At 49.8% G+C, this 26,921-nt stretch overlaps 1 protein-coding gene and 1 non-coding gene across 3 annotated transcripts in view; one reads left to right on the top strand and one right to left on the bottom strand.

Annotated features, from left to right (window-relative positions):
* The window catches only part of LOC147096264 (butyrophilin subfamily 1 member A1-like), a 43,530-nt gene extending 21,943 nt beyond the window's left edge, over window positions 1-21,587 (top strand). The window contains exons 4-8 of one of the 2 annotated variants that reach the window (XM_085975121.1): window positions 5,184-5,468; window positions 6,462-6,581; window positions 13,046-13,072; window positions 14,075-14,101; window positions 18,787-21,587. In XM_085975121.1, coding sequence (XP_085831247.1) covers window positions 5,184-5,468; window positions 6,462-6,581; window positions 13,046-13,072; window positions 14,075-14,101; window positions 18,787-19,322 — 995 coding nt within the window. In that variant the 3' untranslated portion in view covers window positions 19,323-21,587. The remainder of the gene's footprint in view (window positions 1-5,183; window positions 5,469-6,461; window positions 6,582-13,045; window positions 13,073-14,074; window positions 14,102-18,786) is intronic. The other variant, XM_085975122.1, reaches the window with a different exon arrangement.
* Window positions 14,458-14,582, bottom strand: LOC147096265 (U6atac minor spliceosomal RNA). Its single transcript, XR_015074954.1, has one exon. It is a non-coding gene; the product is annotated as a U6atac minor spliceosomal RNA (small nuclear RNA).
* Window positions 21,588-26,921: the final 5,334 nt, after the last annotated feature.

Consider the following 26,921-nt stretch of genomic DNA (forward strand, 5'->3'; position numbering starts at 1 on the left):
ATAACTGTAGTAAGACATCCTTGCTCTTGTACTCAAATCCTCTTGCAATGAAGGCCAACATACCATGTGCCTTCCTAACTGCTTGCTGCACCTGCATGTTTGCTTTCAGTGACTGGTGTACAAGGACACCCAGCTCCCTTTTTACATGAACATTTCCCAATCTATCACCATTCAGTCCCATTAATTTCTCCAGCACTATTTTTTTACTAATACTAATTTCCTTTAATTCCTCCTGCTCATTAGACCCTTGGTTCCCTAGCATTTCTGGGAAGTTATTTCTGTCCTATTTGTTTAATTGCTCTGCCATTTCCTTGTTCCCCATTATAAATTCTCCCATTTCTGACTGTAAGGGACCTACATTTGTCTTCACTAATCTTTTTCTTTTGACATACTTGTAGAAGCTTTTACTGTCTGCTTTTATGTTCCTTGCAAGTTTACTCTCATACTCTATTTTTCCCCTCTTAACCTCTTGGTCCTTTTTTGCTGAATCCTAAACTGCTCCCAGTCATGCATGCTACTTTTTCTGGCAACTTTATATGACTCCTCTTTGGATCTAATACTATCCTTAATTTCTTTTGTTAGCCATGGTTGGGCCACTTTTCCTTTTGTGTATTTGCGCCAGAAAGGAATGTATAACTGTTGCAATTTATGCATTTGTTCCTTAAATTCCTTACATTGCCTATCCACTGTCATGCCTTTTAATGAAGCTCCCCAATCTATCATAGCCAACTCACTCCTCATACCTTCATAGTTTCCTTTATTTAGATTTAGGACCCTAGTTTCGGATTGGACTACTTCACTTTCTATCTTAATGAAGAATTCCATCATGTTATGGTCACTCTTCCCTAAAGGACCCCGCACAACAAGATTATTAATTAACCCCTTCTCATTGCACAATACCCAATCTAGGATAGCCTGTTCCCTAGTTGGCTCCTCAACGTACTGGTCTAAAAAACCATCTTGTAGATACTCCAGGAATTCATCCTCCACAGTATTATTGCTAATTTGGTTTGGCCAGTTTATATGTAGATTAAAGTCACCCATGATTACTGTAGTACCCTTGTTACATGTGTATCTAATTTCCTGTTTGTTGCCATCCCCTACCTTACCACTACTGTTTGGAGGCCTATAGACAACCCCCACCAATGTTTTCTCCCCCTTGGTGCTTCTTGGCTCCACCCAGACTGATTCTACATCTTGATTTTCTGAGCCAATATCCTTTACTAACAACGCCACCCCCACCTCCTTTTCCTTTTTGCCTGTCCTTCCTAAATATCGAATATCCTTGGATATTCAGCTCCCAGCCTTGGTCACCCTTTATCGGTGATGCTGTCTCCAGATCAGCTTATAATATTAGCACCCAGAAAGATCCGCTATTGCTTTCCAGGACAGTTATTGGGGATAGTTGGGAGAGAAGGGCTGTGCATTGATTGCCCAATAAGGCAGTAACATGTTGAGGTTGGGCTCACGCTATGCCAGGTGCGAGCTCTTGGCCATCTGTGGCCCGGTGCTGCTCTCCCAGGGCAGCCAGTGGCCGCCTTCATGAGGTGAAATGAAAAGGTACCAATTTCCACCCAAACTCGACGGCTTCGCCTCTCCCCTGGCCCAGGGCGTCGAATAAACTGCTTGGATTGAATTTTTTGAAGTAAAAAAAAAAGGCAATTTGAAAAGCAAAACGAGGCTTGGCGCCCGACCGTGATGGCGCCGCGCGAGGCATCGTGGGAGTTGTAGTCCGCTCACTTGTTTGTCAACGGCCTTCGGTGTCGCGGGTTTCTCCACCGTGTCTCACCGCTGCCGTCTGATGCAATAATCGGTCGAGCCGCCTGCAACTCATCCCGCCGACCGGGCTCGCTTTCCCAGAATCCCCTGGGCGCCGGCCCACTCTGGGAAAGATTGGAGCAGCGCACATGCACAGGACGCAATATCCAGTTCAGATCACAAGGGACCTGTTGTTGCGACCCTGGGTTATTCTATCGTAAACTGGGGCAGCAGGGGCCCACTCCTCAGTGTAAGACGCTTGGCCGGCTTATGGGAGAGTTCCAAAACTTGCAACGTTGTTATCTTCAGAGGAGTTTGGGATCTGTGCTCCAGAGTTCTTGGTTTGATTGTCATCTATGTCTAGGGAACGCAGTGATAGATGAAGAGAAACTTGAGAAGAGTAATTATTGTGAGACTTGGCGAGATCCAGAACTAAACTAGTGGGAACAGAGATCAGAATTATTTGTTGTTTTCCCCCCACAGAATGTTGGACACTAAAACAGGCAATGAAGGCAGGTAACCCTGTGTTGGTTAACACCTTGTAATAGAACTGAATAAATATCTGGTTTGAAGGATAAATATGGATAAAAATGACAACATTTTGTGTGGAAAGTGCTGCTGAATAATGTAGATAGAAGATTAGATGTATATTCTGGAGTTCTACTTGTTTACACTTGGGGACAGGACTATGCTTGCAGATACATTCCTACAAAACTTCAAATCACTGGAGCCTGAAGTCATGTGACCTTTTCTCATTCCAAAACAGAAATAGAACCTGCTTAAACCCACAGCATCTGAGAGAGTAAAATGAACACGAACTTGCATTTCTATAGCGCCTTTCACAACCTCAGGACGTCTCTGTGTTTTACAGCCAATGAAGTACTTTTTTGAAGTGTAGTCACTGTTGTAATGTAGGAAACGCAGCAGCCAATATGTGCACAGCAAGCTCCCACAAACAACAATGTGAGAATGACCAGATCATCTGTTTTACAGCTGTTGGTTGAGGGACAAATATTGGCCGGGGAGAACTCACCTCTTCGAAATAGTGCCCTGGGATCTTCTCTGTCCATCTTAGAGTGCAGGTAGAGCCTCAGTTTAAAGTCTCATCCGAAAGACAGCACCTCCGACAGTGCAGCGCTCCCTCAGTACTGCACTGGAGTGTCAGCCTAGATTATGTGCTCAAGTCTCGGGAGTGGGACTTCAACCCACCACCTCCTGGCTCAGAGGCACGAGTGCTACCAACTGAGCCACAGCTGACTCTCTCTTAGGCAGTCCCTCGTAACCGAGGATGACTTGCTTCCACATTAGAAATGAGTTCTCAGGTGACTGATGAGTCCAATGCGGGACCTGCAGTCTCTGTCACAGGTGGGGCAGACGGTAGTTGAAGGGGTGGGCGGGTGAGCTGGTTGGGTTGATTTGCGCTGGGCTTCCGCTTGCTCCCGGCGAAGAGACGCGAGGTGTTCGGCGCCTTCCCGGATGCTTCTCCTCCACTTTGTGCGGTTTTGGGCCAGAGATTCCCAGGTGTCGGTGGGGATGTTACACTTTTTCAAGGAGGCTTTGAGGGTGTCCTTGAAGCGTTTCCTCTGCCCACCTGGGGCTCTCTTGCCATGTCGGAGCTCCGAGGCCTGTTTCTGTGCCGTATATCCTATGTAATCCTATGTAGATGCACAGAAGACTGGAGGGAGCGGGAGAACACATAAGGCTGGAAGATGCTGCAGAGATAGGTGGGGAAAGGCCATGGGGGGGATTTGAAAGCAAGGACAAGGATTCTAAATGTAATGCGTGTAGGATTGGGAGCCAGTGTCAGTTATTGAGGATGGGGGAGTGATTGGCAAGTGTGACCTACTGAGGGACAGGATATGGACAACACAGTTTTGGGTCAGTTGGCGTTTATGCAGAATTGTGAAGGCCAATGAGAAGAATGTCATGGGCTATATTTTCATCTTTTTGTCAACTTTAGTGAAAAATGGTTATTATGTCAATAAAGCAATAAAACTACTTTATACTCGTGTCAGCCAGTAGCTCAGCTGGTAGCACCCTTGTCTCTGAGTCGGAAGGTTGTGGATTCAAGTCTGTTCCAGAGACATGAGCACATAATCTAGGCTGACACTCCAGTGCAGCACTGAGGGATGAGACGTTAAACCGAAGCCCCATCTACTCTCTCGGGTGGGTGTAAAAATCCCATGGCACTATTTCGAGGAAGAGCAGTGGAGTCCCAAAACTGTGTTGTCCATATCATGTCCCCAGTGTCCTGGCCAATATTTATCCCTCAAAAAACAGATCTGGTCATTAACACATTGCTGTTTGTGGGAACTTGCTGTGTGCAAATTGGCTGCCACATTTCCTACATTGTAACAGTGACTACACTTCAAAAAGTACTTCATTGGCTGTAAAGCGTTTTGGGATGTCCGGTGGTCGTGAAAGGTGCTATATAAATGCAAGTCTTTCTTTCTTTCTCCTGTCTAGTCTTTTGTTAAAATTAGTCAGTGGAGGAACTCTGATCCCTATATTAATAGCACTTCATGGTCTACAATCATGGTGCATTGTTGCAGCTGGACAGTAAACAATGGCCTGGAATTTGCGGTCCTGATAACAAAAAACTGGCAGCGTTTGCCATCATTTTGCCTTTGAAACTGACCGTGACTTCAGGATTTAGTGCATGCGCTGCCTAATGCAGAAACCCTGAAGTTGTGGTCTGTCATTTACTGCTCCACCAGAGGCTGTGCTGTGAACGCCCCACCACACTCTTTCCCCCCGCCCCGGCCCCAAAACCGGCAACCTGAAATCACTGATCCAATGAAAACTTCCTGTTTTATGAACAAATATCGCTGTTCGAAACCCATAACAAGTTAGACCCATTCTAATGAGGTGTAACTGGGTTTTTAATGGCAATCTGAGTAATAACTACTAATAAACAACTGTTCTGGCCCTGAAAAACTAATTTTATATTGGTAGAATGTCAAATTTCTCCATTAAGTTAAAAATTGTTAGATTTTAAAATTAATAATTTTTTTAAAAGTTGGTTCGTGAAATTTCAGCTTCTACCTTAACCCAATGCATGTAAAACATCTTCATTTTGCTCGCTGTAAATTTTTAAAAAAATGATTGATTATTAATGCTTTCTGTTTCCTGGTTCTGTGTCTGTGAGAATCCTGCAATGTGATTGGCTGCTTAGACAGTTTGTTGATGTCACAGCAGCTCGCACTATGGGATTCCCACTATACTACGCTGATTTCAGTTGCACATCCGAAAAGCCAAACTTCTCACCACAGAAATCATGAGATTTTTGTGGGAAGCTTACATCGGGGCCAGCAGTGAACACCTTTGCTTTGCCACTGACTACAAATGATGTGTCATTAAGAGAGTAATAATTTTCATTGATCATGTAAACTTAATATAGTATGATAATTACATTTACATTGCAGGTATTGGAAGCCAGCCTTGGATTCACCTGGAGGGAATCAATAAACAAGGAGTTCATCTTGTGTGTAAATCTGATGGGTGGTATCCTGAACCAGGTGTACAGTGGCTGGCTGGGAACGGACAAGTTATGACAGCACAACCTGTAACAACACACAAAAGTGACGCCAGTGGCCTTTTTACTGCTTTGAGTCAAATTGATGTAACAAGTGATTCTGTGAACAGATTCTCCTGTCTAATGAAAAACAGTTTATTGAACAAAGAGGAAGAGGCCCATCTCCAGATATCAGGTGTGTGAGCAGCCTTTCATTGTTTTAACCAAACTTTCTGTGAAAATGTGTTCCCTCTGTCCTGAAGGTACTGAGTCTGACTGGATATGGTTCCACAGGCATCAGTTCTCCTCGGGCATGTCTTCCTGATGCTATTTGTCATACGTGGGGCCCAGGCAGCTGGCTAGTCAAGTATTGGGGTACGACAGCCGAGCCCAATCCTGTCCTCTTCTGACATCCACACGCGCACAATCCAGCAGAGGTCGCAGGCTAGCGATTCGCACCAGAAACTTTGGAAAACTCTTTTTTCCTCCTTGGGCCAATTGTATTGCCTCCCCTTCTGCTACCCTGGCTGTGACCTACTCACTCAACGGGGACGAGAAATGGAACCTGGGATCTTGGTCGTATGGGTTGCTTACACCCTAGACTTACCAGCTAGGCCATTAGGGAACCAGCGGCAATCAGCTTTAAATGTGATAATCATGACCTCCTTTGTGCTCCGCAGTTCAGCAGCCATGGAAAGCACAGAATTCCTCTATTGTGGAATTTATTATTTGCCATTGTTTTTTCTCTTTGTTTTCCTTCCTCATATTTCCCCATTGTAATTGTATTGGGACCAATGCCTGATGCTCTTAAGTCTGAGTGGTGTCATTTAGCACCAACCTTCTAATCTCCATTGAGGTTGTGTTGTGTTTAATTCCTTACATTTGATACCTTGCCCACACTACTTGCAGGGATTATGTAACTCCCATTGATCTGGGCTCCTGAATAAACTGATTTTCCATAAACCCTCAACCCAGGGTGAGCCAATACTGGTACAGGTGGCCATCCAATTGATGTAAATGCCCTGACCTCAGGATTTCTATGGGGTGATGGGTGCCTTGGACCAGCAGTTAGAAATCTGGTATGGGTCTGATGGCTTGGAAGACCCCAAAGAAATTTGGGGTGCCAAGGTCCATTCCACAGTGGTGTGTAGCACAGACCAGACACTGATTCTGTTTCTTTACTTTACAGAGGCATTCTTCCCCAAGGTTAACGTATGGCTGGTAATCTTCTGGGTGGCTGTAGTCCTTGTGATTATGGCTATTGCTCTTGATATAATATTCCACAGAAGAAAACTTAAAAAGATTAAAGGTAGGAGCACAATTAACAGTTCACCATTATTCCAGTAAAAAGGCTGTAAAATGCTACATAAGCAAAATCCTTGGGGGTGAAATTGGATGTGGGGGCGGAGACACAAAGCAGGCGGTTTCGCATTAGTTGCCCGCTGAACGCCCCGCCCGATACTCCGTTCCATTGACTTCAATACAACTCAATATCAGGCGGATGGTATGACGGGCGGCAAATACAATTCTGTTTGTTTTCCGTCCCCAAACATGCCCAATTTCAACCCCCTTGTGTCTGACACACCTTCACATCTCAGTGTCAAACTAGATTGACAAAAAGGAAACCAACTTGTTTTTTTATATGGCCTTGATGTGCTGGATCTCCCCAAGGGCATGAGGCAGAAATAAGCAACAATAATGTGCATTTATATAGCACCTTTAATGTAGTAAAACATCCCAAGGCGCTTCACAGGAGTGTTATCAAACAACATTTCATACCGAGTCACAAAAGGAGATAGTAGGACCAAAAGCTTGGTCAAAGAGATAGATTTTAAGGAACGTATGAAAGGAGGGAATTCCAGAGCTTCAGGCCTAGGCAGCTGAAGGCATGGCTGCCATTGGTGGAGCATTTAAATCGGGGATGCCCAAGAGGCCAGAATTGGAGGAGTGCAGAGATCTCGGCGGGTTGGAGGGCTGGAGGAGGTTAGAGATGGGGAGTGGCGAGACCATGGAGGGATTTGAAAACAAGGATGAGAATTTTAAAATCGAGGCATTGGTGGACCGTGAGCCAATGTAAGTGAGCACAGGGTTGGTGGGTGAATGGGACTTGGTGCGAGTTAGTTTACGGGCAGCAGAGTTTCGGATGAGCTCAAATTTATGGATGGTGGAAGATGGGAGACAGGCCAGGAGAGCGTTGGAATAGTCAAGTCTGGAGCTAACAAAGGCATGGATGAATGGATGAGGGTTTCAGCAGCAGGTGAGCTGAGGCAGGGACGGAGACGGGCGATGTTATGGAGGCGGAAGTAGGCGATCTTGGTGATGGAGTGGATATGGGGTCGGAATCTCATCTCGGGGTCAAATAGGATGCCAAGGTTGCGAGCGGTCAGGTACAGCCTCGGACAGTGACAGGGAGAGGGATGGAGTCTGTGGCAGGGAGAGGGATGGGGACGGTGGCAGGGAGAGGGATGGGGACAGTGACGGGGAGAGGGATGGGGACAGTGACGGGGAGAGGGATGGGGACAGTGACGGGGAGAGGGATGGGGACAGTGACGGGGAGAGGGATGGGGACAGTGACGGGGAGAGGGATGGGGACAGTGACGGGGAGAGGGATGGGGACAGTGACGGGGAGAGGGATGGGGACAGTGACGGGGAGAGGGATGGGGACAGTGACGGGGAGAGGGATGGGGACAGTGACGGGGAGAGGGATGGGGACAGTGACGGGGAGAGGGATGGGGACAGTGACGGGGAGAGGGATGGGGACAGTGACGGGGAGAGGGATGGGGACAGTGACGGGGAGAGGGATGGGGACAGTGACGGGGAGAGGGATGGGGACAGTGACGGGGAGAGGGATGGGGACAGTGACGGGGAGAGGGATGGGGACAGTGACGGGGAGAGGGATGGGGACAGTGACGGGGAGAGGGATGGGGACAGTGACGGGGAGAGGGAAGGGGACAGAGTGACAGGGAGAGGGAAGGGGACAGAGTGACGGAGAGGGACGGGGACAGGGAGAGGGACGGGGACAGTGACGGGGACAGTGACGGGGAGAGGGACGGGGACAGTGACGGGGAGAGGGACGGGGACAGTGACAGGGAGAGGGACGGGGACAGTGACAGGGAGAGGGACGGGGACAGTGACAGGGAGAGGGACGGGGACAGTGACAGGGAGAGGGACGGGGACAGTGACAGGGAGAGGGACGGGGAGAAGGACGGGGAGAGGGACGGGGAGAGGGACGGGGAGAGGGACGGGGACAGTGACGGGGAGAGGGACGGGGACAGTGACGGGGAGAGGGACGGGGACAGTGACGGGGAGAGGGACAGTGACGGGGAGAGGGAAGGGGACAGAGTGACGGAGAGGGAAGGGGACAGAGGGAGAGGGACGGGGACAGGGACAGGGAGAGGGACGGGGACAGTGACGGGGACAGTGACGGGGAGAGGGACGGGGACAGTGACGGGGAGAGGGACAGTGACAGGGAGAGGGACGGGGACAGTGACAGGGACGGGGACAGTGACAGGGAGAGGGACGGGGACAGTGACAGGGAGAGGGAGAGGGACGGGGACAGGGACAGGGAGAGGGACGGGGACAGTGACGGGGACAGTGACGGGGAGAGGGACGGGGACAGTGACAGGGAGAGGGACGGGGACAGTGACAGGGAGAGGGACGGGGACAGTGACAGGGAGAGGGACGGGGACAGGGAGAGGGACGGGGACAGTGACGGGGACAGTGACGGGGACAGTGACGGGGACAGTGACGGGGACAGTGACGGGGACGGTGACGGGGAGAGGGACGGGGACGGTGACCGGGAGAGGGACGGGGACGGTGACCGGGAGAGGGACGGGGACGGTGACCGGGAGAGGGACGGGGACGGTGACCGGGAGAGGGACGGGGACGGTGACCGGGAGAGGGACGGGGACGGTGACCGGGAGAGGGACGGGGACGGTGACCGGGAGAGGGACGGGGACGGTGACCGGGAGAGGGACGGGGACGGTGAGAGGGATGGGGACAGTGACGGGGACGGTGACGGGGAGAGGGACGGGGACAGTGACGGGGACGGTGACCGGGAGAGGGACGGGGACAGTGACGGGGACGGTGACCGGGAGAGGGACGGGGACGGTGACCGGGAGAGGGACGGGGACGGTGACCGGGAGAGGGACGGGGACGGTGAGAGGGATGGGGACAGTGACGGGGACAGTGACGGGGAGAGGGACGGGGAGAGGGACGGGGACAGTGACGGGGACGGTGACCGGGAGAGGGACGGTGACCGGGAGAGGGACGGGGACGGTGACCGGGAGAGGGACGGGGACGGTGACCGGGAGAGGGACGGGGACGGTGACCGGGAGAGGGACGGGGACGGTGACCGGGAGAGGGACGGGGACGGTGACCGGGAGAGGGACGGGGACGGTGACCGGGAGAGGGACGGGGACGGTGACCGGGAGAGGGACGGGGACGGTGACAGGGAGAGGGACGGGGACAGTGAGAGGGATGGGGACAGTGACGGGGACAGTGAGAGGGATGGGGACAGTGACGGGGAGAGGGATGGGGACAGTGACTGGGAGAGGGATGGGGACAGTGACGGGGAGAGGGATGGGGACAGTGACGGGGAGAGGGATGGGGACAGGGAGAGGGACAGTGACCGGGAGAGGGATGGAGTCTGTGACGGGGAGAGGGATGGAGTCTGTGGCTAGGGAATGGAATTTGTGACGGGGACCAAAGACACTGGCTTTGGCCTTCCCAGTGTTTAGTTGGAGGTAATTCCTGTTCATCCAATAAGCCAATAAACTTGCTGAGAATTGAAGTATCTGCTGAGGTAACTCCAGGATGTTTAGTGAAATACCAGTGGTGGATCTTTGACAATCTAATTTGTATATTTGTTTGCAGTTTTCAATTGCTGTTCAATCAGGTTAAAACGGATGCTGTCTTATTATCACAATTTGGTCTCATTTCTATTCTTCATGAGTGAGACCTCAGAGCATCTATCAGTGGACTGTTCAACTGGGGGTCTTGGTAACAAATCCCGTTCCTGTCCTTATCTGACATTCACACAGGTATTCCTATGGGTGTCACTGCACAGTGATCAGAAGAAGCACTGCCCAGTTTTTCTCGCCCTCCTTACTTGAGGATGATGGAATCAGCTAATTCAGTAAAGGCCAGACATATTGCAACACCTCGCATTTATATTACATAGAATTACATAGAATACAGCATAGAAACAGGCCTTTTGGCCCAACCAGTCCATACTGGCGTTTATGCTCCACTCGAGCCTCCTCCCATCCTTCCTCATCTCACTATCAGCATAACCCTCTATTCCCTTCTCCCTCATAATTATCTAGCTTCCCCTTAAATGCATCTATACTATTCGCCTCAACCGCCCCCTGTGGTAACGAGTTCCACATTCTCATCACTCTCTGAGTAAAGAAGTTTCTTCTGAATTCTCTATTTGATTTCTTGGTGACTATCTTATATTGGTGGCCTCCAGTTTTGCTCTTCTCCTCAAGTGGAAACACTCTGTGTCCACTCTATCAAAATCTTTCATAATTTTAAAGACCTCTATTAGGTCACCCCATAGTCTTCTCTTTTCAAGAGGAAAGAGACCCAGTCAGTTCATCCTTTCCTTATCAGTATAACCTCACAGTTCTGGTATCATCCTTGTAAATCTATTTTGCACCCTATCCAGTGCCTCTGTATTATTTTTATAATCTGGCGACCAGAACTGGACACAGTACTCCAAGTGTGGTCTAACCAAAGTTCGATACAAGTTTAACGTCTCTACTTTTCAATTCTATCCTTTTTTTAAATTCATTGATGGGATGTGGGCGTCGCTGGCTGGCTAGGCCTGCATTTAGTGCCCATCCCTAATTGCCCTTGAGAAGATGGTGGTGAGCCGCCTTCTTGAACCGCTGCAGTCCATATGGTGTAGGTACACCCACAATGCTGTTAGGAAGGGAGTTCCAGGATTTTGGCTCAGCGACAGTGAAGGAACGGCGATACAGGTCCAAGTCAGGATGGTGTGTGGCTTGGAGGGGAACTTGTAGGTGATGATGTTCCCATGCGTCTGCTGCCCTTGACCTTCTAAGTGGTAGAGGTCGCGGGTTTGGAAGGTGCTGTTGAAGGAGCTTTGGCGAGTTGCTGCAGTGCATCTTGTAGATGGTACACACTGCAGCCACAGTGCGCCGGTGGTGGAGGGAGTGAATGTTGAAGGTGGTGGATGGGGTGCCAATCAAGCGGGCTGCTTTATCCTGAATGGTGTCGAGCTTCTTGAGTGTTGTTGGAGCTGCACTCATCCAGGCCAGTGGAGAATATTCCATCACACTCCTGACTTGTGCTTTATAGATGGTGGAAAGGCTTTGGGGAGTCAAGAGGTGAGACACTCGCCGCAGAATTCCCAGCCTCTGGCCTGCTCTTATAGCCACAGTATTTATATGGCTGGTCCAGTTCAGTTTCTGATCAATGGTAACCCCCAGGATGTTGATAGTGGGGGATTCAGCGATGGTAATGCCATGCCTTTTAATGTAAAATAAACATCTTGAGGTACTTCTCTATGGATGTATGTAAGGGAACAGACAGTGGACCATAGAGCAGGAAAAAGAAAAGAAAGACTTGCATTTATATAGCGCCTTTCACGACCACCGGATGTCTCAAAGCGCTTTACAGTCAATGAAGTACTTTTGAAGTGGAGTCACTGTTGTAATGTGAGAAATTAGGAGATTAGGAATGGTAGCCAGAAGCTTGGTCAAAGCATTTCACATGTTAAGTAATGACATAATTTTACATTATCAGAATCTCAGGAAAACTAGCTGGTAAATGTTTAATTATACAGACTGATTCCTTGGTAACTAACAGTGCTACACAGTAACAAGATAGAACACAGAGCTAATCTACAATCTGATGACACAAGTATACTTTCATTTGTTTAAGATACTGTAATACTCTCTGGCTGTCGAGCCCAGTTCATTTCTCATTAAACTTAGATTCAAAAGTTCAATATCACCAATACGCACCCAAACTGTTATCCCAACACTCCCCATGTTTGATCTGAATTTTACAGTAGGTGGCGTCATGAATTGAACCAAGAATGAGAGTTGTGCTGATGATCATTTCATCATCACTAGAACATTTGGGTGGAAAGCGAAATAAATAAATTCTACAGAAGGACGTGGGTTCAAGTCCCACTCCAGAGAATTGAACACATAGTCTAGGTTAACACTTCAGTGCAGTACTGAGTGAGTGCTGCACTGTCGGAGGTGCAGTCTTTGCCATGCGACGTTAAACCAAGGCCCTTTCTGCCCTCTCAGGTGAACACAAGATCCCATGGCCACTATTTGTAGAAGAGCAGGGGCGTTCTCCCTGATGTCCTGGCCAATATTTATCCCTCAACCAACATCACTAAAACAGCGGATCTGGTCATTATCACATTGCTGTTTGTGGGGGCTTGCTGTGCGCAAACTGGCTGCCGTGTTCCCTGCATTACAACAGTGACTACACTTCAAAAGAACTTAATTGGCTTAAAAGCGCTTTGGGACATCCTGAGGTTGTGAAAGGCGCTATATAAATGCAAGTCCTTTCTTCAATCAAGATTTTAAACCTCAAGGGAGTTAGAATTTTAAAATGTAATCAATTATTTGTTAGAAATTTCAGAAGTTTCTCTTTCGGATTTGTTTCACATTTACGATGAGAAGTATATTGTGTGCTGAACGTGTAGCCAGTGTTCATTTACACGGTGTGACAGTAGCTGCAGAATCTCTCGCACTAACACATCCCTGTGTTCTTGACTTTCAGAACTACGGCTGTTTTGCACTTTAGAAGGTAAGATATCTCCGTACCATTTCAGAGCCCCGATTTCTGAATCTGAAAATTCTTTTAATTACTTAGAATTTGGGGAATTTTGAAAAACAAATGCTGTGATTCCACATGTTTTCACAAGTACTGAAAGAAATGGAAGAATTAAAGTGGAAAAGGCGCCGTGCCCTGATGGCGTGCATCCTACAATGCTGAGGGAAGTCCAGAGGCCCTGACCACAATCTTTCAAACATCCTTTTGTATGGAAGTTGTGCCAGAGAACTGGGGGGCTAAATGCTCTGTTCAAAAAGGGATAAACCAGGTAACTATAGACCAGCTAGCCTAACCTCAGTAGTGGGTAAGCTTCTAGAGTCCATAATACAGCATAAAATTAATACTCCCCACAAAAGATTTGGGTTAATCAAGGTTGGCTAATAAGGCGAGATCTGTCTGACAAATTTAAGCGTTCTTTGAGGAAATAATAGCGTGTACATAGAGCTGCATAGGAGGCTTCCTGATCAAATGAAGGCACATAATATTAAAATGGCAGCATGGATAGGAAGTGGCTTAAAGGACTGGAAACCAGTTAATAGATGTTTTCGGACTAGAGGGATGTAAAGAGCAATGGCTCTAGGGGTCAATGTTGGGACCATTGCACAATTCTCAAAATTTGCAGAAGACACAAAAATGGGACGTGTGGTTAACTGTGAAGAGGACTGTAAATAACTTCAGGAGGACATGGAGGGACAGCTTTTTCTGTTCCTGCACCTGGAGTCATTGGTTTGCCTGGGCACAGTCAATACAGGATAATTGGACGGAGAGGAGTGTATGCCCACAGGGGAACCTGTCCTTAAATTAGTGGACAGAAGATCTCACAGGCTCCATTGGATTTCAGTGTAGCCGTGACAGTGCAGACTGGTGAGGGGAGAACTTCATTCATTCCTAATTTGCAAAAGGTACAATTGACAACATTTATTTGGTGGTCAATGAGGACTGCAAAGTATGAAAAATGTTGTTTTTTACCTGCAGGTTATAGCGACCTGGAAATAGATTATGGTAAGTACAGAACTACAGTACAAAACAAAAACATGTATTTATATAGCACCTTTAACGTAGTAAAAGGTCCAAAGACACAGGAGTGTTATCAGAGAAAAATTGACACTGAGCCACATAAAGAGATATTAGGACAAGTGACCAATAGCTTGGTTTTATTTTTTTACAAGTCTACTGCACCTGGTATTCCCAGGTGGTCTCCCCTCCAAGTACTAACCAGGTCTGAGTCTGCTTAGCTTCTAAGATCAGGTATTTTTAGATGAGTGTGGCCATAGGTTATATTGTTGCCTGGTTTTGAGCCAAGGCCCTTTTGTGTGATAATCACCTGCGATAACCTCTACACTAAATGAACAGGCCCGACAAACATGGTTAGATGCCACTAAGTAGATGGCAATGCCTTAACCATTTGTGTGTTGTAAGGCCACTTGTGCTCCTTCCATCCTTATCAAGGGGCATGTTAACCGTCTCTCCTTTCATACAACACAAATATTTCTGCACAGTTTCAAACCAGGGACTTTCTGCATGTTAAGCACATGTGATAACCACTACACTACAGAGCTAGGTTTTACGGAGCATCATAAAGGAGGCGAGAGATGGAGAGTTTTTGGGAGGGGACCAGAGCTTAGGGCACAAGCAGCTGAAGGCACTGCGGTCACCAATGGCGGGGCAGTGGAAATCAGGGATGCGCAAGAGGACAGAATTGGGGGAATGCAGGACTGGAGGAGGTTACATAGATAGGGAGGGGCGAGACATGGAGGGATTTGAACACTAGGTTGAGAATTTTAAAATCGAGGCGTTGTCAACCGGGAGCCAATGCAGGTTAGTAAGGACCACAAATGCAATTTTCTTCAACCTTCTGACATTGGCCGACTGCACATCCATCCAGAGGGAGCTGTTCCGTCGGGACGGGCGCCACTTAAACCGGGCTGGGACCAGCGTCTTGGCAAATCGAATAACTAGGGCTGTAGATGGGGCTTTAAACTAAAAAAGGGGGTGGAGGGGTCAGGTGAGGGGAAATTTAGAAATCTAAAGAGAAAGGTCAAGGCCATAGAGCAGTGTAGTGATTCGGGTAAAAATAAGCAGTGTGACAGGAATGGACAGAGTTTAACGGTAGCAGTGCAGCAGAGAATAAGGTCAAAGCAGGGAATAATGGTAAAAAATTTAAATTGAAGGCTCTTTGTCTGAATGCACAAAGCATTCGTAACTAGATAGATGAACGAGTGGCGCAAATAGAGATACATGGGTTTGATCTAATAGCCATTACAGAGACGCAAGGTGGCCAAGGTTGGGAAATGTTCCAGGGTATTTGACGTTTGGAAAAGACAGGCAGAATGGAAAAGGAGGGGGTGTAGCCCTGATAATAAAGGATGACATAAGGACAGTAGAGAGAAAGAATCTCAGCTCGGAAGATCAGCAAGTAGAATCAGTATGGGTGGAGATAAGGAATAACATGGGGCAGAAAACACTGGTAGGAGTAATATATAGGCCTCCTAACAGTAGCTATACTGTTGACAAATATTAATCAAGGAATAGTAGGAGCTTGCAACAAAGGTAATGCAATAATCGTGGGGAACATTAATCTTATACTCTCTGGAGGTTAGAAGAATGAGAGGTGATCTCATTGAAACATACAAGATTCTGAAGGGGATTGACAGGGTAGATAAGGGGGTGAAAGGTTATTGGGGGTAGGCAGGAATGTGGAGTAATCAGATCAGCCATGACCTTATTGAATGGCAGAGCAGGCTCGAGGGACCGAGCGGCCTACTCCTGCTCTTAATTCGTATGTTTAAATGCTGAGAGATTGTTTCCCCTGGCTGGAGTTTCTAGAACTAGGAGACATAGTCTCAGGATAAGGGGTCGGCCATTTAAGACTGAGATGAGGAGGAATTTCTTCACTGAGGGTTGTGAATCTTTGGAATTCCCTGCCCCAGAGGGCTGTGAATGCTGAGTCTTTGAGTATATTCAAGGCTGGAATAGATAGTATTTTGGACTCTAGGGGAATCGAGGGATATGGAGATCGGGCAGGAAAGTGGAGTCGAGGTCGATGATCAGCCATGATCTTATTGAGTGGTGGAGCAGGCTCGAGGGGCCTTATGGCCTACTCCTGCTCTGATTTCTTCTGTTATGTTTTCATGGTGTCTTTCATAAAATCTGCTGTTGAAAACACACAAACCACTGAATGGTAGTCAATTGTAAATTGAGGCTCCAATCTCCTCCTTTGATCATTTTATTTTTGTAACCTCACAATAGGTTACAGGTTTAAAACAATGGAAATGCTAAAAAAACTGACACTTCAACCACCCTTCCCCCTGTGACACTGGGCGGAGTGACACTTCAACCACCCTTCCCCCTGTGACACTGGGTGGTGACACTTCAACCACCCTTCCCCCTGTGACACTGGGTGGTGACACTTCAACCACCCTTCCCCCTGTGACACTGGGTGGTGACACTTCAACCACCCTTCCCCCTGTGACACTGGGTGGTGACACTTCAACCACCCTTCCCCTGTGACACTGGGTGGTGACACTTCAACCACCCTTCCCCTGTGACACTGGGTGGTGACACTTCAACCACCCTTCCCCTGTGACACTGGGTGGTGACACTTCAACCACCCTTCCCCTGTGACACTGGGTGGTGACACTTCAACCACCCTTCCCCCTGTGACACTGGGTGGTGACACTTCAACCACCCTTCCCCCTGTGACACTGGGTGGTGACACTTCAACCACCCTTCCCCCTGTGACACTGGGTGGTGACACTTCAACCACCCTTCCCCCTGTGACACTGGGTGGTGACACTTCAACCACCCTTCCCCTGTGACACTGGGTGGTGACACTTCAACCACCCTTCCCCTGTGACACTGGGTGGTGACACTTCAACCACCCTTCCCCTGTGACACTGGGTGGTGACACTTCAACCACCCTTCCCCCTGTGACACTGGGTGGTGACACTTCAACCACCCTTCCCCTGTGACACTGGGTGGTGAAACTTCAACCACCCTTCCCCTGTGACACTGGGTGGTGACACTTCAACCACCCTTCCCCCTGTGACACTGGGTGGAGTGACACTTCAACCACCCTTCCCCCTGTGACACTGGGTGGTGACACTTCAACCACCCTTCCCCCTGTGACACTGGGTGGTGACACTTCAACCACCCTTCCCCCTGTGACACTGGGTGGTAACACTTCAACCACCCTTCCCCTGTGACACTGGGTGGTGACACTTCAACCACCCTTCCCCCTGTGACACTGGGTGGTAACACTTCAACCACCCTTCCCCCTGTGACTCTGGGTGGTGACACTTCAACCACCCTTCCCTCTGTGACACTGGGTGGTGACACTTCAACCACCCTTCCCCTGTGACACTGGGTGGTGACACTTCAACCACCCTTCCCCCTGTGACACTGGGTGGAGTGACACTTCAACCACCCTTCCCCCTGTGACACTGGGCGGAGTGACACTTCAACCACCCTTCCCCCTGTGACACTGGGTGGTGACACTTCAACCACCCTTCCCCCTGTGACTCTGGGTGGTGACACTTCAACCACCCTTCCCTCTGTGACACTGGGTGGTGACACTTCAACCACCCTTCCCCTGTGACACTGGGTGGTGACACTTCAACCACCCTTCCCCTGTGACACTGGGTGGTGACACTTCAACCACCCTTCCCCTGTGACACTGGGTGGTGACACTTCAACCACCCTTCCCCTGTGACACTGGGTGGTGACACTTCAACCACCCTTCCCCTGTGACACTGGGTGGTGACACTTCAACCACCCTTCCCCTGTGACACTGGGTGGTGACACTTCAACCACCCTTCCCCTGTGACACTGGGTGGAGTGACACTTCAACCACCCTTCCCCCTGTGACTCTGGGTGGAGTGACACTTCAACCACCCTTCCCCTGTGACACTGGGTGGTGACACTTCAACCACCCTTCCCCCTGTGACACTGGGTGGAGTGACACTTCAACCACCCTTCCCCCTGTGACTCTGGGTGGAGTGACACTTCAACCACCCTTCCCCCTGTGACTCTGGGTGGAGTGACACTTCAACCGCCCTTCCCCTGTGACTCTGGGTGGAGTGACACTTCAACCACCCTTCCCCCTGTGACACTGGGTGGTGACACTTCAACCACCCTTCCCCCTGTGACTCTGGGTGGTGACACTTCAACCACCCTTCCCCCTGTGACACTGGGTGGTGACACTTCAACCACCCTTCCCCTGTGACTCTGGGTGGTGACACTTCAACCACCCTTCCCCTGTGACTCTGGGTGGAGTGACACATCTACCACCCTTCCCCTGTGACTCTGGGTGGAGTGACACATCTACCACCCTTCCCCCTGTGACCCTGGTGGTCTATTACCTGCCTTGTTGGACAGGCAGTGTTCTGCTGTTGCCGGTTTCTCATTTTCCCACCTTGGGGCGATCCCTTTCTTGTGTTCAGAAACTGGAAAGCTGTTAGAAACACCGCATTTGGTGAAAGCACCAAAATTGGCCAATCCCTGGGATTGGGACCGACAATCTCCGGCCAATCAGAGAAAATGAATTAAATGGTCAGCTGAGATCAAAAACAGGCATCCTGCAGCTCTGGATGTGGTTGATGGATTTATTTAATGTATAAATCCTAAATCAATCTCTCTTTCTAATCTCGAGTGAATCTCTCTCTAATTCTTGCCCTTCCCCCTCCCAGCCGCTGTGACCTTGGATAAGGAAACAGCCCATCTGGACCTCGAGGTGTCGGAGGATCTGAAGAGTGTGAGATGGACCGGGACAAGTAGGAATCTCCCTGACTCCAAGAAGAGGTTTACTGCCTTTCCCTGTGTGCTGGGATCGGAGGGATTCACATCGGGGAAACACTACTGGGAGGTGGAAGTTGCGGAGAATCACGAGTGGAGTCTGGGAATAGTTGCAGAGTCTGTCGACAGGAAGGGGCAGATGGAACTGAAACCTGAGAATGGATTCTGGGCCATTGGGTGGCTTGGAAACCAGTTTGTGGTAAACTCCTCCAATCCATCCGATAAGTCTCTGAGTGACATCCCCAGGAGGATTGGTGTTTACCTCAGTTATGAGTCCACGTCAGTTTCATTTTACAATGCGGAAACAAAGTGTCATCTCCACACTTTCCCTGGGAACACATTCACAGAGAAACTTTTTCCTTTCTTGTGTACTTCGAAAAATGAATGGCTAAAAATCTGTCCCAGTTCAGTAAAAGGTTTCTGGCATTAAAGAACTTGAAGTCTACACTTTAACATATAGGGAGTGAAATTGGACATGGGGCGGGAAGGCAAAACGGGCGGTATCGCATCGGATGTCCGTTACACGTTCCGCCCATAGTCCGTTCCCTTGACGGCAATAGAATTGAATATCAGGTGTGTGGTATAAGGGACAGTAAATGCAATTTTGTCTGTTTTGCCTCCCTCGCCATGTGCAATTTCAATCCCGTTCAGTCAAAGGAACCCATGAAATGATGTTTTCTGTAAGAAACAATTAAATGCAGAGCTGCATTAAGAATTCTTTAGCTGTGGGCAACAAGAACATTTAGCGGCCTCCTCCTCACCCACTGCACAACATTTCCCATGTCCTGGCCAACATTCCATCTGCAATCAACTGATGGATCTGGAAGAGTTGGGCAATGGAACATGCACTTAATTACAAAGTTGACATAGTACGTCAGAGTCATAATGGCACAGAAGGAGGCCATTCCGCCCATCGAGTCTGTGCCGGCTCTCTGTAGAGCAATCCAGTCAGTCCCATTCCCCCGCTCTATCCCCGTAGCCCTGCAAGTTTATTTCCCTCAAGTGCCTATCCAGTCTCCCCTTGAAAACATTGAGTGTCTCCACTTCCACCACTTCTGTCGGCAGCGAATTCCAGGTCATCACCACTCGCTGCGTAAAAAAGCTTTTCCTCACGTCCCCCCTGTATCTCTTGCCCAAAAATTGAAATCTGTGTCCCCTAGTCCTTGCACCATCAACTAGTGGGAACAGCCTTTCCCCGACAAGTCTATCCAAACCCGTCATAATCTTGTACACCTCTATCAAATCACCCCGCAACCTCCTTTGCTCTAATGAAAACAAATCCAGCTTCTCCAACCTGTCCTTGTAGCTAAGATCCCCCATCCCAGGAATAATTCTGGTAAATCTCCTCTGCACCCTCTCAAGGGCCTTCACATCCTTCCTAAACTGTGGTGACCAGAACTGGACGCAATACTCCAGTTGTGGCCTAACCAGCGCTTTATAAAGGTTCAGCATAACTTCTCTACTTTTGTACTCAATACCTCTATTTATGAAGCCCAAGATCCCATATGCTTTGTTAACCACCCTCCCAATATGTCCTGCCACCTCCAGGGACCTATGCACATTAACTCCCAAGCCCCTTGGTCCCTGCACACTATTTAAAACTGTGCCATTAAGTGTATATTGCCTCTCCCCGTTCCTTCTGCCAAAATGCATCACCTCACACTTCTCTGTATTAAATTCCATCTGTCACTTGTCTGCCCATTCTGCTAGCCTTTCTATGTCCTGTTGCAGTCGCTTGATATCATCATCACTGTTTGCCGCACCACCAAGTTTGGATTCATCGGCAAATTTAGAAATTCGACTCTGAATTCCAATATCCAGGTCATTTATATATATCCAAAAAAGCAGTGGCCCCAGCACTGACCCTTGGGGAACACCACTGTCTACCATCCTCCAGTCTGAAAAACAGCCATTTACCACAACTCGCTGTTTTCTGTCCTTAAGCTAATTCCTTATCCAAGCTGCCACTGACCCACCTATTCCATGAGCCTCAATTTTGTTAACCAGCCTTCTATGTGGTACTTTGTCAAACGCCTTCCTAAAATCCATGTAGACAACATCCATTGCATTCCCTTCATCAATCCTCTCTGCTACTTCATCAAAAAATTCAATTAAATTAGTCAAACACAATCTGCCTTTTACAAACCCATGTTGACTCCCCTTAATTAGCTTAAACCTCTTCAAATACCCGTTAATTTTTTCCTTGATCATTGTTTTTAAAACTTTACCCACCACTGATGTTAAACTGACTGGGCTGTAGTTACTAGGATTGCCCTTACACCCTTTCTTGAGCAATGGTGTCACATTTGCCACTTTCCGATCCTCAGGCACCTCCCCCGCATCTAGGGAAGATTGGAAAATTATGGCAAGCCCTTCTGCTATCTCCTCCCCCAATTCCCTTAGCAACCTGGGATGCAAGCTGTGGTAAACCACGTTCACTATCGTATCACTGTTAGTAGTTAGCACTGTTCACCACTGTTCGTTATAACTGTATCACTGACCACTATTGTATCACGGTACGAGGTCGCCTCTTGCCACACTGCTATACCTGGGATGACCACTGCCGACTCCGCCTTGGCTCCACCCACCAGGCCAGGTATAAAGGTGAGCGACTGGCTGGTATTCCTCCTGCTTGGATCGGATCACCCACGAGAGTGGGCTCTGTTATTTAGTCAATAAAAACCTTTAGTCACCTTCGTAACTCTTCGCCTTTTATTGGAGGAATTGATAGGTATATCAATTTTATTGACTAAATTTAATGATGTCCGACAACGAGTCACAACCGGCGGAGGAGCCACCAGCGCAGCTCCCAGGAGCACAGCCACACCAGCCAGCTTGGCTGCGAGCCCTCAGACCGCCGTACCTGGACCTGAACCCACGAGCAGCAAACTCAGCCGCAGACTTTAAACACTGGCTGGTCTGCTTCGAATCATACCTGAGAGAATCCAGCGTCCCTCAGGCATCCAAACTAAGTGTCCTGCAGGCACAACTGAGCCCGAGAGTATACACTCTCATCGAGGACATGACTACCTACGAGACCGCCATCAACCTGCTGAAACAGAAGTACCGGACCCCGGTAAACTACATGTACGCTAGGCACCTCCTAAGATCACGGCCGCAACAGCCAGGAGAATCAGTAGCCGAATTCTCACAGGCGCTATATGCACTCGCCAGGAACTGTGAGTTTAAATCGGTGTCGGCAGCCGAAAATACTGAAGATAATATCCGCGACGCATTCCTGAAAGGCCTACGGTCCGAGTACTCACGGCAAAGACTGCTGGAAGCTAAAGACCTCAGCATGGAAAAAGCTGAAGCCCTCGCTATCTCCCTGGAAGTGGCCCACCAAGATCAGGAAGCATTCACCAGGTACTGCTCGCGACCCTGGGACTCGGGCCCGACCCCTACCACAGCACCCTTCCCAGCGCCGCCCCCGGGACCTACCTCTGCGTCGGCGTCCCGGACCCGACCGGCCCCGCCACCCCCGGCACCGGCCCCGACATCGGGCATCCGCGATCGGGCCGCCGGCTGTTTTTTTTGTGGCCAGGAGAAGCACCCGAGGTCGTGCTGCCCAGCCAAGAACTCCATATGTAAAACCTGCCTGAAGAAAGGCCACTTCTCCAAGGCCTGCAGGAGCGGATCCGCAGAGGCCAGCAGTGCCGCATGCGAACTATGGGGGCGGCCATCTTCGTTTAGGGCAACTGAGGCCAGCATCCCCACACATGAGTCATGGGGGCGGCCATCTTTGTTTAGGGCAACTGAGGCCAGCATCCCCACACATGAGTCATGGGGGCGGCCATCTTTGATTAAGGCAACCGACCCCAATAGTGCCTCATGGGGCCCTACCTCGTGGGAGACGCCATTTTACTCACCACGCCCGACCGCCTCGCCCGCAGATGACAACGACTCGCTCAGCTACACACTAGCTTCCGTCACCCTGGACCAAGCCCGCCCGCACCATCTGTCCAAGTCAATGATGGACATCAAAGTGAACGGCCACGCCACGACCTGCCTGTTCGACAGCGGAAGCACGGAGAGCTTCATCCACCCAGACACGGTGAGCCACTACTCCCTCTCTGTCCTACCAACGCGCAGCCGAATCTCGATGGCATCGAGGTCCCACGCCACGGACATCAGCGGCTACTGTGTCGTGACCCTGTCGGTTAAGGGCACGGAGTATAAAAACTTTAAACTCCTCGTCCTCCCCCATCTCTGCGCTGCCGTCCTACTAGGGCTGGACTTCCAATCCCACCTCCAAAGCGTAACCCTAGCATACGGTGGACCCCTCCCCCCACTCACAGTCAACAACCAGCAAACGTTAAACCGCCCACCGCGTAACACCTGCAGCCTCTCCACCCTCAAGGTCCCGCCACCCTCTCTGTTTGCTAACCTTACCCCTGACTGCAAACCCGTCGCTACCAAAAGCAGGCGGTATAGCGCCGGGGACAGAGCCTTCATTAGCTCTGAGGTGCGGCGCCTCCTGAAAGAGGGCATTATCGAGGGGAGCAGCAGCCCCTGGCGTGCCCAGGTCGTAGTCGTAAAGACCGGCGATAAAAACCGCCTGGTCATCGACTACAGCCAGACCATAAACAGATATACCCAGCTGGACGCATACCCCCTCCCCCGCATATCTGACATGGTCAATCAGATTGCACAGTATAAAGTATTCTCGACCATCGACCTGAAGTCGGCCTACCACCAACTCCCTATCCACCCTGAGGACCGCCAGTATACCGCCTTCGAGGCGAATGGGCGCCTATACCACTTCCTTAGGGTCCCCTTCGGTGTCACTAATGGGGTCTCGGTCTTCCAAAGGGAGATGGACCAGATGGTTGACCAGAACGAACTGCAGGCTACATTCCCCTACCTAGATAACGTCACTATCTGCGGCCGCGACCGGCAGGAACATGACGCGAATCTGGAGAAATTCCTCCGTACGGCCCAACGGCTGAACCTCACCTACAATAAGGAGAAATGCGTGTTTAACACCACGCGCCTTGCCATCCTCGGCTGCGTAGTGGAGAACGGAATCATCGGCCCCGACCCAGAAAGAATGCGCCCCCTCATGGAGCTACCCCTCCCCCACTGCCCTAAAGCACTTAGGAGAACCCTGGGGCTTTTCGCCTACTATGCCCAATGGGTACCCAATTACGCGGACAAAGCCAGACCCCTCCTGAAAGCCACTTCCTTCCCCCTCACGGAGGAGGCGTGCGCGGCCTTCTCCCTCATTAAGGGAGACATAGCCAAGGCCACGATGCACGCAGTGGACGAGTCCATCCCCTTTCAGGTGGAGAGCGACGCATCCGACTTCGCCTTAGCCGCCACCCTAAACCAGGAGGGGAGGCCAGTGGCCTTCTTCTCAAGGACCCTACAGGGCCCCGAGATCCGACATTCGTCGGTCGAGAAAGAGGCCCAGGCGATCGTGGAGGCAGTACGGCGCTGGAGGCACTACCTGGCAGGCAAACGATTTACCCTCCTCACCGACCAGCGTTCGGTGGCTTTCATGTTTAATAACAAGCTGAAGGGCAAAATCAAGAATGACAAGATTTTGAGATGGAGAATCGAGCTCTCCACCTACGATTATGAGATCTTGTACCGGCCAGGCAAGCTGAACGAATCCCCTGATGCCCTTTCACGAATGACATGCGCCAGCGCGCATATCGATAGGCTTCAGACCCTCCACGACCAGCTCTGCCACCCCGGAGTCACCAGACTCTACCATTTCATTAAGGCCCGCAACCTGACCTACTCCATCGAGGAGGTCAGGACCATGACCAGGAACTGCCAGACCTGTGCGGAGTGCAAACCGCACTTCTATAGGCCGGACCGAGCAAGCCTGATCAAGGCCACCCGCCCCTTCGAGCGCCTGAGCATCGACTTTAAGGGGCCCCTCCCGTCCTCTGACCGTAATGTGTACTTCCTCAACATCGTTGATGAGTACTCCCGTTTCCCCTTTGCCTTCCCCTGCCCCGACATGACCAGTAGCACGGTCATTAAGTGCCTGAATGCCCTCTTCGCCTTGTTCGGGTTCCCGAACTATATACACAGCGACCGGGGCTCCTCCTTCATGAGCGAGGAACTCCGGCAATTCCTCCTAGAGAGAGGTATTGCAGCAAGCAGGACCACCAGCTACAACCCCAGAGGTAACGGTCAGGTGGAAAGAGAGAACGCGACGGTATGGAAGGCCGTCCTCTTAGCCTTAAAGTCTAAGGGCCTCCCAACCTCCCGCTGGCAAGAAGTCCTCCCGACAGCGCTGCACTCCATCCGGTCATTACTTTGCACGGCCACTAACACCACCCCCCATGAACGAATGTTCGTTTTCCCCAGGAAGTCGACTACGGGAACCACTCTACCAACCTGGCTGACCGCCCCGGGGCCGGTCTGGCTGCGGAAACACGTGAGGACCCATAAAACGGACCCCCTGGTCGAGAGGGTGAACCTCCTGCACGCCAACCCCCAGTACGCCTACGTGGCGTACCCAGACGGGCGGGAGGACACTGTCTCCCTACGAGACCTCGCACCCTCAGCCGATCCGGAAACACCGCCACCACCCCCCCCAACCTCAGTCCAGGTAGACGGCATGCCGGAACCCCACGAGCCCTCGCCGACCACGCAAACACCAGCATCAACACCGGATAAGGCACCAGCACCGGATAAGGCAACACCACCGCTGCGGCGATCGGAGAGGCTTACGAAGCCTCCGGACAGACTGACCTACCAGAATTGGTAGTACACTTCACCCCGCCGGACTTAATTCTAAACAAGGGGTGAATGTGGTAAACCACGTTCACTATCGTATCACTGTTAGTAGTTAGCACTGTTCACCACTGTTCGTTATAACTGTATCACTGACCACTATTGTATCACGGTACGAGGTCGCCTCTTGCCACACTGCTATACCTGGGATGACCACTGCCGACTCCGCCTTGGCTCCACCCACCAGGCCAGGTATAAAGGTGAGCGACTGGCTGGTATTCCTCCTGCTTGGATCGGATCACCCACGAGAGTGGGCTCTGTTATTTAGTCAATAAAAACCTTTAGTCACCTTCGTAACTCTTCGCCTTTTATTGGAGGAATTGATAGGTATATCACAAGCCATCTGGACCAGGCGACTTGTCCATTCTAAGCATACCCAGCCTTTTTATTACATCTTGTCTATCTATTTTCACCCCTTCCATTGCTTCTACCTTTTCCACTTTTACCGATATTTTGTCAGCACCCACCTCCTCAGTAAACATCGATACAAAGTACTCATTGAATATTCTAGCCTTGCCCTGCTCCTCCAAGCATATATCACCTTCTTTGTCTCTAATAGCCCCATCCCGCTTCTTACTACCACTTTTGGTTTCCCTTTTATGTTAACCACCATCCTACTCTCATATTCTCTCTTTGCCGATCTTATTTTTATCTTCACATCCCCTCTCAACTTATTGTATTTGGTCTGGTTCTCCCATGAATATTAAGTGCCCAGTCTTCACCATTTTTAAGCCACGTTTCTGTTATTGCCATATCATATTCCACACAAATTGTGCTTGTAGCTCACCAACCTTATTCACCACACTTTGTGCGTTTACTTCCATGCATTCTAAACCCATTTTTGAATTTTTCAGTATTTCTTAGTCTGCTCCTATCTAATATGGTACTACTACTGCCTCTAGTACTATCTCCTCTAGTACTATCCAGCACACTAACTCTTTTATGCAAATTTTTCCTCTTTCCTACTCCTATATGCTGGTGCCCACCCCCCCTGCCAAGCTAGTTTAAACCCTCCCCAACAGCACTAACAAACCTCCCCGTGAGAATATTGGTCCCGGCTCTTGAGGTGTAACCCATCCGGCTTGTACAAGTCCCACCTTCTCCAGGTCCCAATGCCTCAGGAATCTAAATCCTTCCATCCTGCACCATCTCTCCAGCCACGCATTCATCTGTTCTATCCTCCTATTCCTGTACTCACTAGCACGTGGCACAGGGAGATTACTACCTTTTGAGGTCCTGCTTTTTAATCTCTTTCCTAGCTCCCTAAACTCTTCCT

The sequence above is a fragment of the Somniosus microcephalus genome, unplaced genomic scaffold (assembly GCF_052327205.1).
Source record: "Somniosus microcephalus isolate GS21.2 unplaced genomic scaffold, FLI_Smic_1.0 unresolved_chr1, whole genome shotgun sequence".
NCBI lineage: Eukaryota > Metazoa > Chordata > Chondrichthyes > Squaliformes > Somniosidae > Somniosus > Somniosus microcephalus.